We start from the raw sequence: 16,204 nt of genomic DNA on the forward strand, positions 1-16,204 counted from the left end.
ATATATATATATATATATATATATATATATATGTGTGTGTGTGTGTGTATGTGAAAATTAATAACTGTTTTTCTTATAAAATAAATAATTAATATTTATGTAAGCTGTTATATGTTGTTTTTAAATTTCAATTATTATTTCTATTTAAGTTTGGTATTGTTGGGTATTACATGTATTTTCATCCGTCTATTTAATAATTAAAGTGATGCTGGTTTTAAATTTTTAAATTTTCTTGCCTTTATGTTGATTCGTTAATGATAATATTGCAATATAAAAAATGTCATACGAGCAAGCCCTCGTTTGTATTCGATCGAATATGGAAAACCATATACCCTATTAGCCATGACAAAAGGGAGGGGGTGGGCCGTGGGATTGGTTGGAATAACTGCGGGCGCAAGAGAATTCCTTGTGAGGCAAAATGGGAGAAACCATGGGTCCATATCGTTAATTTTGTTGGGCCCAATTGACACAATCTGAAGCAGTAAGGCCCGTAGGCCCTAGAAGCTGGGAATTTCATTTTAAATGTTACAATACAAAGATTTTTTTTTTAGTTTTATTATTATTATTATTTATTTGAAGGAAAGAGATTCTAGCTTATTTTTATGGTAACGGTTCATATATTAATTACTAAATCAAGTATTTAAATACTCTTTTATGAAAGTTTTTTTAAAAAAACATCATAATTTGTTTTAGAAGAAAAAAACTTTGATGTAAAATTAATTTTTTAACAAAGTTTACATATTTTTTTCTTTTATTAAATTTATTTTGATGAATATAGAGCGAGATATTTAAATTTGAAAATACATAATAGAGTTCATTTTTGTTGTTAATTTTTCGGATTTTTTACATTCTATTTCCTATAAGGCGAACTTGAAAGGTTTTAAATTCACTATCAAATAACCGAATTATCATATTGGAAACCTTATTTATTTTTCCCTAATTAAAGCCAAAAAAAAAAAGGCTTTGTAAATCTAGTTTAATATGTTGTGGCTAATTGGCTATGCCATTGAGAGGAATCCGCATGACACTGGTGAAGCTGGTGCAGCATCTTTGTCGTTGGCTTCAATTGTTCACACCCCAACAGTAACAGTATGGGTGTAATCAATCAATAGTTAATGCCAATCAACAAAGCTATGTCACTGAAAAAGAGTAAAAATAGATCCATTATCCATCCTCCCCTGCTACACAAAGTCAAATTGAATTGATTCAATCTTTTGTTGCTTTGGTACTGTACTGTTATAAACTATCCGAAACTTGTCATTTCACTGCAATTCAAAACTTTTACCCTCTCCACCTAAGATTACTCTTGCAACTGTTTTTTTACATGGAATTAAGTTGATTTATTTTCTCGTTTAGGAAAAAAATAGTTGCTTGATAGGGGAAACAAATTAGACAAAAACTAGTTATATTAGAATATGCACATGCAATGCACTCGTGTGATATAAGTAAAATAATATTTGTTTAAAAATATTTATATTTTAATAATTATATAGTGATTTTTTTATATAAATAATTATGAAGTTATTTGTCAATTGCAATATATATAAAAGAAAGTCAAAAATTACATAATTGTTTAAGTGGTAATTTATTTTAAGAATTATGAATGCAGGTTGCAATATATAACTTAATAACATGTAAAATACATGATAAGTTATTAAAATTTCAGCGATCTTAACATTCAATGTTAGTGGAGCTTCTTTTCTAATAGTGACAATAAGCAGCCCATTTTCTAAAAATTGTGAAAAAAAAAACAATGGAAACAATATTGTTATAAAAATAAAAATAATAAAGAATCTAAATAATAAAAATTTGAATAAACAAATCAAATGAGATAAAAAGAAAGGAAATTAAAAACTTACGTCAAAGTTTCTGATTTTTGTATAAAAGTAATAACATTATAAAAAAAATAAAAACTCAAATAATAAAAATTGGATAAATAGAAAATTATAAAATTAATTTTTAATTAATTATTTTTTTATTCTTATAATTTTTTAACTAATTTTATAAATTTGAATTAATGCATAAATTAAAAATAAATAAATAAAATAAATAATTAAAAGCTAAAAACATGGGCAACAAGATAGAGAAAAAAAATAAGAGAGAAAAGACAATTTATGTTTATTTAATCTGTTTAATCAATAAAAAAATTACAAATTACAAATTTATATTTATTTTTTTTTCTCTCTTTGCTCATCTTCATTACTCTCTCTGTCTCTCCCATGTTTGATCTCTCCTCATCCCATTCTCTCATTCTTTCTCCAGTTCTTCCTCTAACCAAGAGAGAAAGCAAGAAAACACTTCAATGAAGAGAAAATTTTTTTTTTGAAACCATGACATTAGGAAAAGATGAAAATGCCATTAATCCCTTAACCCATTCCGCCCACCACAACTGCACTTGACATTTTTCTCAAGGATGAAAGAGACGGTGAACTAACAAGTTCCAAACTGTTAAGGGATTTTAAATTTTCAAAGAATAAACACCGCCAAGCTTAAGCTATAAAACCCCAATCCCAGTTCTTAGTTTCACCGCTCAAACCTCTGCAAAACTCTTTGTTTAATCATTTTTTTATATCCTGAAACAAGCACGATTCGGTGATGGCCTCTTACAAGAGTTTCATCATAGCTTTCTTCATTGCTTTGTCATTCTCAAGCTTTGAGGCTGCGCTAGCAGCTTGCCGTCGTCTTCAACAGCTACCATCTTCGCCTCAAATCCCGACTCTGCCTACAGCAACACTGCCACCATTGCCATCTCTGCCAACCCTGCCACAGCCTGCAATTCCAACGTTGCCCACAACACAACCATCTTTGCCTAAGCCCGGATCTCTACTTCCACTTCCTAGCTTGCCAACCATGCCTACTGCTCCAAAGGTTACCCGGCCTCCCTTGCCTAGGATGCCCTCAATCCCCACAATTCCCTCTATCCCATTCCTTGCCCCACCTCCAGCTACCAAATGCCCTTGATTTTTTTTGAAAAGCATAAAAAAAAAAAACCCTTGATTTGTTCTGTCATCATCAATACCCACGTTCCATAGTGGAAGCCATTTATTTAGTACTATTTTATTTCTTCATTTTGTAATTTGTATTATTGGGAATTATCATTTGTTTCGGTTTATTTGTATAACGACATAATTATATTTTTTTTTTTATAATTGAGAGAGGAAGGATTTAAATTTTATTCTTAAAGTAGTGGATTATGCACCAACTAATAAGTTAAATGTTCGAGTGCGATATAATTATATTTTGAATCTTAAATGATTGTGTGTTTTTAACTTTCAATTTTAAACATTTAAAATTTATCACATTGTTAATCTTAAGTCAATACACAGATGGATTCGCTAATGAAAATTTAACATAAACATAACAATACATACGTGTCAGAAACATTGCATGCCACATGGTTATTTTTGTCTTATATAGTAATTACCAAAAGTAATTTGCATTAAAAATAGAAGACAAAAAGAAAATGAAAATTTATATTTTAAAAAATAAACTAAAAGTGATTAAATAAAATTCATGTCTGGCCAAAAAAAAAAAAAAATCCAGCACTAATTCTTCTCACACCCTTGCGCTTCGTCTTACCAACAACAAGAGAATCTAGAACCACAAACATTATGCTCAGCAGTCCAGACACACCATGGTGGAGGTGGAGCCAGAGCCATCCACCTCGTCACCGACCTTGAAGAGGAGGATCTGCCACTCCATAAAGCGAAGGACAACGACGATTAGACTTGCTTGATGGCATTTTGAAGTTGACGAAGCAAATTTGTGTTTGGGTTATGTAGAGCGGTTCTTTTGTCATAGGAAGAAAGGCAGTGTTGCAACCAAATAAAAAGAATGTATATATAGGGAGGCGGAAGCAAATTGTAGTCTCCTGAAGCATTGATTACTGTGGTTGGGGTTGATGGAACAAAGTGTAGAGAATAGAAAAATGATGAAACAAGGTGAAGAATTAGACGACAGCATGCTAAGTAGGAGAGAATTTGAGAGGGAGAGAGTAAGTTCAAAGTTGCTTATTATACAAATGTGTAAAAAAGAGAAATTGTAGACCCTCTATTTTGTCTGGAGTAATTTATTTAAAATTTAAAAAATAATTTAGATTAAGTCATTATTGATTACTCTAATTTCCAGTTCAAAGCTTTTTAGACTTTATTCTATTTGGATCTTAATTGTGTTGATTATGGACTTAATGGGCTAATAAAGTCTTGGGTTTGTGGTCCAAATTGCAAATTAGCGTATAGTTTGTTGATTGGGAAAAAAAACATTTGAAAAATTTGACTTGCTGTTAATTTTCCCCATTTTCTCCCAGTTAAATTCAGAAATTTAAAAATTAAAATTCTACTGTGGTAGAACTTTTAACATGTGTATAATATCAACTGAAACTGAGCTTCCATGCCTTGGGCACTCCGGTTTGCCATCTAGTAACGGCCAAGGACCAAAACCAGAAAAGGAGACAACTCCATCATTAAGTCATGCAGTTATATAAAGCTAAACTAGTATTAAAAAAAATGAACTCAGACGTTATTAGTATACAATTCTTTTGTTATTTAACTTATCTAAACCACGATGCAGATGGGAAGTTGAACTAACAATGAGACGCTTTCCACAAATCGACCTTGCATCATCTGCCAATTCACCACGTCCCTTGTATATAAATACCCACAAACATAGCTTCTTCTTGCATCCAAGTACGCAGTCCAAGCTCCTTCTCCCGACACCAAGTCCCAAACTCAAATCATGGCTTATAACCAGATCCCATCCTTTGTTCTACTAACGTTGTTGGTTAATGCTTTGTTATCATTGAGTGGGCATACGTTCTCAGCAGAGGCACGGAATCTGCAAGAAACAACATTATCCAAGCCCGAGCTTCCGAAGCCTGAATTGCCTACGTTGCCCAAGCCCGAGCTGCCACCGTTACCCGAGATCCCAACCTTGCCAAAACCTGATTTCCCAACTCTGCCAGAACCAGAAGTGCCTAAAATGCCCGAACTGCCTCCCCTGCCACATATCCCTGACTTGCCTCAACCCACATTGCCTACCATCCATAGCCTGCCCAAGGACCTTCCCATCCCCTTCTTTTCTCCACCTCACTCCACCACTAGCCCTTGAGCTTTGATACGCTCCTTTATGCAACTGTGTACTTCATAGTAATAAACCTCTCACTCTCATGGTGTTTGGTGTTCGATAAAGTCTGATGTAACATGGAATGCTGTTGTAGATGATGGTTTTGTGAATTTGTGTGAGTGGATGATACATGTAATATTATCAGCTTATATATGTAATGCCTAGAACTGCGAGGAGTGTTATGCGCCTATGTATGCGTGATGAGGGTCCTCTATATGATGCTGTTTCAGCTTAATTGATCAATGATAGGATAGGATAAATATATAGCTTCAATTATACCCCTTTCTTTTGCCCAAAATCTTGCTTCCATCTTTCTATACTGATACTCCCTTCGATTTCTTAAGACAAAAATCACAAAAAAATATGAGCTTAACTGTGCCAAGTAGATGAGAAATGAAAAACACATAGCACACAACTAGTTAGGACCAATCTTGCACAACACTGGAAATATGGACCCGCATGATAAAAAACAGGGATTTAAGAAAACCACACTTCGCAGGAGCTGTGCAATAAATTAACGAGATTGATTAGGCCTATCCTCCTTGTCTTTAATTATTGATTAAATGTTCAATTTGAGATCAAAATTTTTGGTTTTGGTGAATTTAGGGTTAAATGTTTAAATTGTAACAATTAAAGATCAAACATTTTTAGTTTTTACGATTAAGATTTAAGATGAGAAGTGTCTGACACGTATAGGACACACATGATGTGGACGTTGACTTAGAAAGATAAGATACGAAAGAGTAATTTTATCAAAAAGTTTTTTCTATTAAGATAAAATAGTTCAAATTATAGTGACATGTAACAATTTTTTTATTATAATGTGTAATAACTAAATTTTCAACATAACATGTTATAACTAAATTTTTAATATAATGTGTAACAACTACATTTTTCAACATGACGTGAAATAATTAAATTTTCAGTATAGTATGTAACAACTAAACTTTTCAATATAATGTGTAACAATTAAATTTTCAACATGACATGTAATAACTACATTTTCAACGTTATTTTTTGTTATGTATGATGGATGCTCCATCTACTTGTCAACTTAATCTTTAATTGTAAAAAATAAAAAATATTTAACTCTTAATTGTTACAATTGAAATATTTAACCTTTAATTAAAAAAATCTAAATATTTAATTCCATTTTAAACATTTATCCTTAATTATTCGACTTGGTAAGCATGTTTTCATCAAAATCCTGAATGGAAAAATCCAAATCAAGTACTCCAGCGGCTAGTATTTTATTGCAAATACAATTGATCATTACACCGTGTAAGATTTAACGGGTTCCGTAGCCTTCCTACATCGAAATGATACGTGTAGACCATCTGTCTTTTTACAAGTTAACATATAAAACAAATTCTTTAAGATGTTAGACATCATTATTAATAAATCATTAAGACTCTAGCTATGCATGTAGAAAATCTCGTGAATGAATATATTATCGTTATTGTAATTTTCTAAGGCACAGAAAATGATTTCAATGGGATTTAATATAATATGTTCATTTCAAAGGGCACTGAGAATGTTCTCGTCAATACCATCAAAAGCTTCGGGAAGCAAGCCGAGATGCAATTTGTGGACTTGATTATGTGGGCTGGTTTTTTTGGGTCTCTTCTTCTGCTTAGTATAGATTGGATTTATGGATAAGAAAAGGTCATTTTCTTTCCTTTCACTACTAGTTTGATTGAAGAACAGAGAAAGGTACCTCCGTTAATAATAGTTTATATACTAAATTTAAATTTTATTAAGAATAGTTACTTGAGAAAGATTTCAAGATTAATAAGGAAATAGATAAAATTAATATTAGTCAATAATTAATTTAATAAAAAAATAAATACAAAATTAATTGATATTTTAATTTAATAAAAATATCATTATTTAAAAATAAACTAGTTATTTAATAAATTGTTAAATATGTATTATATCATTTACTATTTGCACTTTTGCAATTCGGCTTTATATATAGTCAATGATTAATGATAATGATAAACTTTATTTGTTTATCCAAGAAAAAGAAGTAGTCATTTTAGTAATTTGGTTTATATTGCACAAATTAGAAGTGATATTGGTGCCCATCCCAATTTAAGGAAAGTTCATGTAAGTTATTACAAAATAAAATATAGCTTCTCAACAACTTCGATCAACCAAAAGTCCCTTAGAACAAGTTTGTTCTTTGTTAAACAAAGAGGAACCTGAAGGTGCTAGTTCATCTCATCAACCGAACGTGCATGCATTGTAATGCAGTTCCCACTCTACATTGCTGTTGTGGAGTAACTTTAATGACTTCCCAAAGTACTCGATATCGGACAACCAACCTACCAATCAGAACCCATACTAAAGTTTTAACTCAAGAGGAACATTGGACTCAGTCAATATTTGATATACGTGTGTGATCACTTTGGTGACTGTAGTATCTGCATACACCTACTACATTTGACAATATCTCGGTAGAAGATGGATTAGGAGTTAAGCTAACAAGATATAGAAAATAGGCTTCCACTTTTTCCCAACCATATATGACATCCTTAACCCAAACTCACCAACTGGACAGGCCAAAGCCATATGCATTGCTGTTATATAAGCCCCCAATCAGGTATAGTTTTCCTCACCCCCAACCAAAAGAAATTTCTCTTGTTTCAATTCTCAAAAGGAACATCAGAAATGGCTTCTTTCAATTACTTCTTCCTGACCTTTTTCCTGGCTTTGTCATTTGCAAGCATGGACGTTGGCCTAGCCGCCCGTCATCTTCTGCAATTGCCTCCAATGCCAACTTTGCCAAGAACTGGACTGCCACCATTGTCATCAATTCCAAATCTGCCACAGCCAACAATACCAACATTGCCAACTACTCAACCATCTCTACCAAGGCCTGTCGCGCTACCTCCGCTTCCTAGCATGCCTACCTTGCCCACTTTGCCTACCATACCAAGGGCCACTATGCCTCCGCTACCAAGCATGCCCTCAATCCCCACAATCCCAACTGCAATTCCCTCTCTTCCATTCCTCTCCCCACCACCCGCTCCTTCCAGTCCATGAGAATTCCTTTTCTGTCTCTTCACAGAAAAGGTCTGGACTCAGGGTACTGGATTGGCTTTCATGCGTTATGGTCGTAGCATATAGCTAGTTATACGTTTGGTTTCTCTATATACGGAGATCGTAGAGGCTTTCAGCCGTTTGTGTCTGTTGATTTTCATTTTGAGTAGTGTGTGTTCTTTCTTCACCACTTATTTATATATACAAAATGGGAGTTTATTTCCCATTATTTGGTGTACTTTGATACGTGATTACTTATTATGGGATTATTTATTTATGTTCTGTTCCAGTTTCTTCTTTTCTCTTGCCACGCCTTCCTCTGACAGTATGACTCCTTTTTGTTACTCCCCTTTTGATATCCCCAACCCTGTTTCTAAAAAAGAAATTAACCATTATTAACAGCTGTCAGTTGACAAGTTTAGCAGGGATAAGATAAATATAGGTAAGGTAATGGAGAGATCAGAGACGGGACCTATATAGAGCTTGATGCCTGAGCTTAAAATATAATACAGAATCGTACATTAGATTATATGAACGGAGGGCGGAAGGAATTTGCGAGGCCAATGGTAAAACAACTAACGATGGTACAAGATTTAATTACTTGGAAAAGCTACTTCCCTACTTCGAACAATGCATTATCTAGGAAACTATAGTAAAGAGCATCAGCTTTTGATGAATTCTATGATATATATATATATATATATATATATATATGTATGTATATGTATATATACTCAGCCAACACTTGATTGATGCATCAAAAACGATACACAAAGTAGACTAGAGTCTGCAAGTCATGCGAACCAGAAAATCAACTGAAGTAAAAACCCCATACATTAATTATACCAAGAATCTCTCCTAATCAAACTATTACCCTCATCAAAACAGGATCATCACGAGCATATAAAACCCATAAAGCATTAAACAGAAGTAAGACAAACAAGGCGCCAAAATCAGGTGCCATTCCTCAAAGAATCGTAGAACACTCAGGGTCTAGGAGATACTTTAGCACATTATTGTCAGCAGGTCTTAATCTAATCTGGACAATAGTTTGTAGAAAATTAATCCGAAGAAACCACTCCTGATATTAATTAATGCTGCTTGTTTAATTCTTGATCCTTAACAAATACTCTTGCGTTTCTGTAAAATTTATTTCGATGTTTACTCTTACATGCTAAAACTAGAAAGTCTGGCTCTAGGAAATGCTTTTGAGTGTATCCAAAAACATTGCAGAGTGATGCAGGAACAATCAGAAAACCAGAGACATTTTTTTGCTCTTGTAAAGGATTTCTTCAGCTTTACATGCATGATATGATGCATATTAAGCAAAGATATATTCGAAATCACGATGAGAGTTCCATGGTTAATGACCTACTAATTCGTTCTCCAATGAATCCCATCCCAAAGGCATGAAAAGAAAAATGAGAACTGGCTTTGTAGTTCCAACTTTGTTTGATTGTTTGCAGCCCAATGCCAATCGCAGATTCAAAGGCCCAACAACCCTGAGATCCTGTTAGACAACCCACCAGTTAAGGGAAACTTTCGTAACCTGGGCTGTTTGGCCGAGTTCAAAATATTTGACATATTTGATATAAGTGGGCTGACATCAGTACTTTAGATAGCTTATCTGCCAACGACAACTCCATTTGACCAAGTTTACATCCAACGTCAATGAGAAGATGAACTAACAACACATTTAAAATTACTAGCCTTTTTCTTTTCCAATTTATTTATGGTCAACTATCACCACCTGAGGGTCGATGCTCCCTGCTGCCAGGCTATATAAACCCTACGCCAGGCCTTGCTTTCCTCACTCAAACTACTAACAGAATACTTCTTTCCTCTTTTTTTTTTAAATAAAAAAGCAAGCTGCTTATTTTCAAATCTCTCGAATGGCCTCTTTCAATTGCTTTATTTTAGCGTTCTTCATGGCTTTGTCATTTTCAAGCATCAATGTTGGCCAAGCTGCTCGCCATCTTCTCCAGCTGCCACCTTTGCCACCAATGCCGACTTTGCCTGGTGCAACATTGCCACCGTTGCCATCAATTCCAAATCTCCCACAGCCGACTATCCCTACATTGCCGACTACTCTACCATCTCTACCCAAGCCTGGCACTCTACCTCCACTGCCTACCATCCCCACAGCGCCAAAAGTCGCCCTGCCACCTCTGCCTAGCTTGCCTTTAGTCCCCACTGTACCAACTACCATTCCATCCGTCCCATTCTTCTCCCCACCACCTGCAAAAACTAGCCCTTGAAGTTGTCCAGTTTGTGCTCCTTGAAACCACCATTTGGACCATGTGCGTCTGCTCTGGTGTGGTCTAGGCCTTTTTGAACATTGTTCTTGTATTACCAGGCAAACATAGTGGCTTTAATTTTAGCCCTTTGATGGTGCTTCTTTTTTTTTCATTTTATTGTTTGGCCTTTTCCACAATACTTGTCTTTGCAAACACTGGGAGTTTGCTGTATTGGTGTACTGTACGATCAGAAATCACTTTATGAATTATGATTCTGTGTGTCCTTATTGTAAGAGTTTATTGATGTTTGTCATCTACTTTTATTGTTTTCTTCTTGCAATCCTCCAAAGTATGACCAAGATATGGGGTTGCAAGTTTGCAACTGCTAGAATGTACACCATTGCATTGCATTGCATGGCATAAAAAAAGGAGTAATTGAAGAGCATCTAAGGCAAGCCCAACCTATTTGGCCTATACAATCCCACAACTATTTCCGTTATTGGGTAATATTTGTAAATTGGTGGCAATGTATGCCCAACTTCGATCATAATAAGGTCCATTAGCATTGAATTTCTATTGGGTTTTTATTTTTAAACCTCTAAATCCTCAACAAGTTAAGCTTTATTTGGTTTAGGTTCTTATTATTATTTTTTTTGTTTACAAAATTAATATAAAGCAAAAGTAAAAAATAAAGATAAAAATAAACCATTGACCTTTAAAAGAATAATTTTTTTGGAAAGATAAATATGAATAATTTCATATCAAAAGGGAAGATCCCATTTACACAGAAGAGGAGGGGACCTGGCAATAAAATCAGCCCAGGATCCTACCTAGGGCTGGCTTACAAAAAATTGGCCAGCAACAACCTAACCTGTACAATATTGACAAACAGAAATAAAAAGGCAGGGCAAGGACCTTTAAAAGAATAATTAAGATGTACAATGACATTATAAGAGCTATAAACCTATTATAAAGTCCTAATAAACCATTGATCTTTACCTCATTATAGAGGAGATTGAATTACAATTCAATCTTAATCTAATCGACACATCATGATAGAGAAGTTGGTGCCTCAAAATGATCACACCTTTGTGCAACTTTGGAATAATTATCTTTGTTTTTTTCCACCTTCCTATTCAAATAGTAATTAAAATTTAGAACTTCAAATTTGAGTCTTAAGACTGAAAACGTGAGATAAGAAATGATTACTTGTCACTATGTAATGTAAGATTGTATATAACAAGAAAAAAAAATCCACTTCTCTTGAGTTCATGAGTAACACAATACCAGAGAAGTAATGAGGTGATTATAGCAATAAGAGCAATAATGAGACGCAGTTTATTGCAACTCCTAATTCATGAATAGAAATCCCCTACCCTTATTGTGCCCCATGCTTATTTTTATGCCAAGTGATCTATTTCTTTTATTAGATATTATAGCATTAATAAATGATGAAATAAGTTAAACAAAGGCTGTTCTATTTTTTGCATATCACTTATGCCGCTGTTAACACAACTTCTTAAAAATAAAATAAAATCCCTTGTTAGGTGTGTGCACATAGGTGAGAAAGGGAATTCTATTGATTACATAGTAATCATGAGTAAATCCATGAATACCAAAGAAGTAGGGCAGCCAACGGTAAAGAAAATCTTGCAAGGGATTTTATTAATGCTTTATCATCCAATAAAAGAGACAGAAGACTTGGCATAAAAACGGACATTGGGTATCAATGGGGGCACAATGAGTGTAGGGAATTTCTATTCTTCAAACATATGTACAGTCAATTTATATATTGTACAACAATTAGTAGGTGGGGTTTGCTTAAAGCACCACCTAATTTAAGGCAAAACCAAGGTTCGTTGGGTGCATTAATTCACCACTCTAGGATTAGCAAAAAGCAATAGTTAAATAGTTAATTTATGGTTCAAGATGGTTGGACATAATTAATGAGTAAGAAAGCTTGTGATCTCACTGAGGTGGCTTTTAGACTAAAATTAGATAACGGACCAATTCGATCAACTAGGTGTTGGATATCCTAATTCCATTGAATCACTATTTGTAATTCATGTATATTAAACTTATTTAGCACAGAACCAACAAATGTAGTTTTTGTCAGTGAAAGATGGATGAAAAGGTAAGCTAACCACGAGAATAGAAGAAAAAGGGTCCTTCAAGGTTTTCGAATGGCTATAAATACCCAAGACCAGCCTTGGTTTTCCCCATGCAAAACCCCAACTCAATTCCTCATTCTGATCAGTACTCCATTAATCTTACCTCAACCTTCGCTTACTGCAAAATGGCCTCTCCCAACTTTTTCAGTTTAGCTTTCTTCATTGCAATATTCTCATTTTCAAGCATGGATGTTAGCCTTGCAGCTCGGCGTCTTCAGCAATTGCCACCTGTGCCTCCTATGCCAACTTTGCCACCACTGCCCGCACTTCCAACCTGGCCGACTACTCAACCATCTTTGCCTAACCCTGCCACGTTTCCGCCACTCCCTAGCTTGCCCAACTTGCCTAATGCCCCAAAGGTAACTCTGCCTCCATTACCAAGCCTGCCTTTCATCCCCACAATCCCGACTGCAATTCCCTCTTTTCCTTTCCTGTCTCCACCTCCCACCCCCTATAGCCCTTGAGTTCGACCATTTCATGTTCTGTAGTTTGAAGAAGTTTGTGCTACTATGCGTGCAGTTTGATTCCTACTATAGTACGGTTCATGTTTTGTTCATAAGAAAGGACTGTCCTTACATTCTCTACTTTAGGCTTTCTTGTTGGTAAAGGGTGTTGCTTTTAAGTTATTTTCCAAAATAAAGAAAACCCAATTAAGGCCAATTTGATTGTAGTGTTTGCTCTTTTTTTTTTATGTATTTTCATTTATAGCAACGCGTGGAGTTTCTTCCTTATCCTATTACATTCTTTGTTGTGTTTTTTTTTTACCTTCTAAGGATTCTATTTAAGGATGAGTAAAAATGGATTAGATTGATTGACCTGATCGACTAAATAAAATTCAAGTAAAACAATTTGGTCCAATTGAAATTTTGGTTCAAAAATTTTAGTTTTATCAATTTATTTGGTCAATTTTTAGGTAACAAAAATTTCAAACCAAATCGACCAAAAACCCGAACTTAAGATTAGATATATGTGTGTGTTTTTTTTAAAGATAAAAATATATATATTTGTTAATGTTGAATGTTATAATTTATGTATGTTTAATATTTTTTTGTTTAAGTTGATTTGTATTAATTTATTTATGTTTATATTATTTGTATATTTTATAATTATAGATAAAATTTATAAATTTCAATATTATAATTTACAAAAGACTAAAGTAACAGAATTTTTGTTCTTTTGGTCCATAACCAAAGTGACCAAACAATTGTAGTCTTTGGTTGGTTCGGTTCTATTAATTCGATCAAATTTTTCAAAAAATTTCAATCCATTTGCTTTTCTGTCTATGACAGACAGAATCAATGATTTGCTCACCCATAATTCCAACAACTTAAACAAACAAAAAGAAAATGGTAAAATACATTGACCTCTCTAACTTTTAATCGTAATTCTACGTAGGTCTATTAGTTTTTAAAATAGACAATTTGCTCTAAAAAAATATTTTCTGTTGGACACAAAAGCCCAGTCATTAGTCCACCATTAATATTTTTGTTAGTTTGATGGTATAATAATATTGAAAAGATAATTTTATTCATCATTAATTTTAAAAATTATCACATTATATAAACTATAATTTTTTATTTTTTATTTTTTTTATTAAAAAAAGCCTATCCCCTTCCCAGCTAAAGCATCAGATTTGGCTTTGGTCGAGGAGTGCAGATCCGACTCTGGCCAAATCTCCCTCCCTTTGTTGGGTGCTCCTTGGGAGGACTATTCATCTGTGCTTCCCAAGGAGCACAGATCCAATGCTCCCTGGAAAACACCGATCTTGGTGGTCTGGTGCTCCCAAAGAAATCCAATCCAATCTGAGTCAGATCTAGCCATGGGGTGGCTGGTCAGGATAGGGATTATTATCAATCGACCTAAAAAAAGAAAAAAACATTTTAGATGTTTCAATTTAAATATTAACGTTGTTTGGTTATTTGGATCGGAATGTCCAATTTGTAAATTAATAGATTTATATGTAATTATAATTAAAAATTAAAAATGATAGAGTATTTTACCCAAAAGAAATATAATAACGGTAAGAAAAATTTAAACAGAGTAGAGTAAATCTTCCTATAACAACTACATGGAATAAGTAGGTCAATAGATGGGAATGTTAATTTATTTATCAATCAAAAAAAGTTTCTCACTAAAAAAATTAAATAAAAGCTTTTAATAAGCCGAATCTTATCCTGTTAGTAACCATTGATTTGTACTTCAATGATTCATTTTAACATGTTAAAAAATTTACAACATGTTTGATTAGGGGAATGAAATAACCACCCCCCTCTATTCTTAATCCTTCTTTAATAGTTAATACCAAGGTCCCCTAGTATTGGCTGTTCCAAGGAGTAATAAATAGAGTAAAAACATTGATGAACAAAAATATCCTTTATTAATTTAAAGAATTTTCTATTATATAAAATATAATTTATTTATTTTTTACAATTTTTTTCTCTCTCTACTCAACTACCTCTCTCCTTCTCTTACTAAATTAAAATGAATTTAAAATTTAAAATGAAAAAAAGAAAAAGTTAAAATGAATTTATAATAAAAAGGTTTAAGTTTTAATTTTAAATTATAAAAAGTTAATATTCTAAACTTAAAAATTAAATTAAAATTTTAATTAAAATTTTTTTATATTCTAATATTTTAAAAATAAAGAATAAAATAATAAATTTAATGTTTTTATTATAAATATTTTAACTTAAAAATTAAAAATTATAATAAATAGTATTTTTGTCATTTAGCACTTAGTCCTGAGTTATTCCTAAAACTATTCTTACCAACCAAATATAAGAATAATTCACATAGTAATTTCTGTCTTAGTTCCATTCCCACTCTATTTCTTCCTGCAAACCAAACACGCCCTTAAATTATACAAGGAAGCAACATGTCATGATTTGGATGCACAAAAAAATTCTAAGAAACTAGTTAATCATAACATTTTAATTAGCAAAATACTGTATATATATATATATATATATATATAATACAAGATATAAATTTATCGGATAAAATATGCTAACATAAAAACCTACATGGATAATTTATCTAACATCTAGAATAATGTCTAAAATTTACAATGTGCTTGTTGGGGGAATGAAATAGTCGTTCCCTTTAATAACTTGTTTGTTTCACAGGAATTGCTATTAATCGAAATGACCATTCCTAAAGAAACTTGCACAGCCATTACTAAGAGACCTTAGTAATAACTATTCCAAGTATAGGGAATAGGTTAAAAATTTTATTAGACAAAATTACCTTTAAATAAATTTAGAAATTACCATCATAACTTAAATTTTTTTCTCTTTATCCATCTTTTACCTCTTTCCTTTTCTCTCTGAAATCCTTCAACGAAAGACGATGGTGGCTCCATGATGTTTGTAGGAAACACTGATTGGCGTTCTCTCACCATATTCAATTGCAAGAAGTGTCGATCTAGTGCTCTTTAGCTAGTTCTAGTCACAGGAAATGCTGATACAATGCTCTAACAGCTAGATTCGACCACAAGAAGCTCCAAATTGACACTCCATTATGCCGACCACATCTTTGGTGGTCGGTCGGTGAGAAGAAAGAAAAAACAAAAAAATGAAAATACTAAAATGGAAAAACAAAAAAAAAAGCTAAAAATTAATACTTTATTTT

At 33.0% G+C, this 16,204-nt stretch overlaps 2 protein-coding genes across 2 annotated transcripts; both read left to right on the forward strand.

Moving 5' to 3' along the window:
* On the forward strand, window positions 2,596-2,961 carry LOC18608220 (RNA-binding protein 12). The gene has a single exon (XM_007042801.2). It carries the CDS (start codon window positions 2,596-2,598, stop codon window positions 2,959-2,961), a length of 366 nt encoding a protein of 121 aa, XP_007042863.2.
* On the forward strand, window positions 4,735-5,106 carry LOC18608221 (IgA FC receptor). Its single transcript, XM_007042802.2, has one exon. The coding sequence runs from the start codon at window positions 4,735-4,737 to the stop codon at window positions 5,104-5,106; it is 372 nt and encodes a 123-aa protein (XP_007042864.2).

This window comes from Theobroma cacao, chromosome 2 (genome assembly GCF_000208745.1).
Source record: "Theobroma cacao cultivar B97-61/B2 chromosome 2, Criollo_cocoa_genome_V2, whole genome shotgun sequence".
Classification (NCBI taxonomy): domain Eukaryota; kingdom Viridiplantae; phylum Streptophyta; class Magnoliopsida; order Malvales; family Malvaceae; genus Theobroma; species Theobroma cacao.

What these genes read in the sequence shown, in the direction of transcription:
- LOC18608220 (XM_007042801.2), top strand. Translation starts at nt 2,596, where the DNA reads ATGGCCTCTTACAAGAGTTTCATCATAGCTTTCTTCATTGCTTTGTCA.
- LOC18608221 (XM_007042802.2), top strand. Translation starts at nt 4,735, where the DNA reads ATGGCTTATAACCAGATCCCATCCTTTGTTCTACTAACGTTGTTGGTT.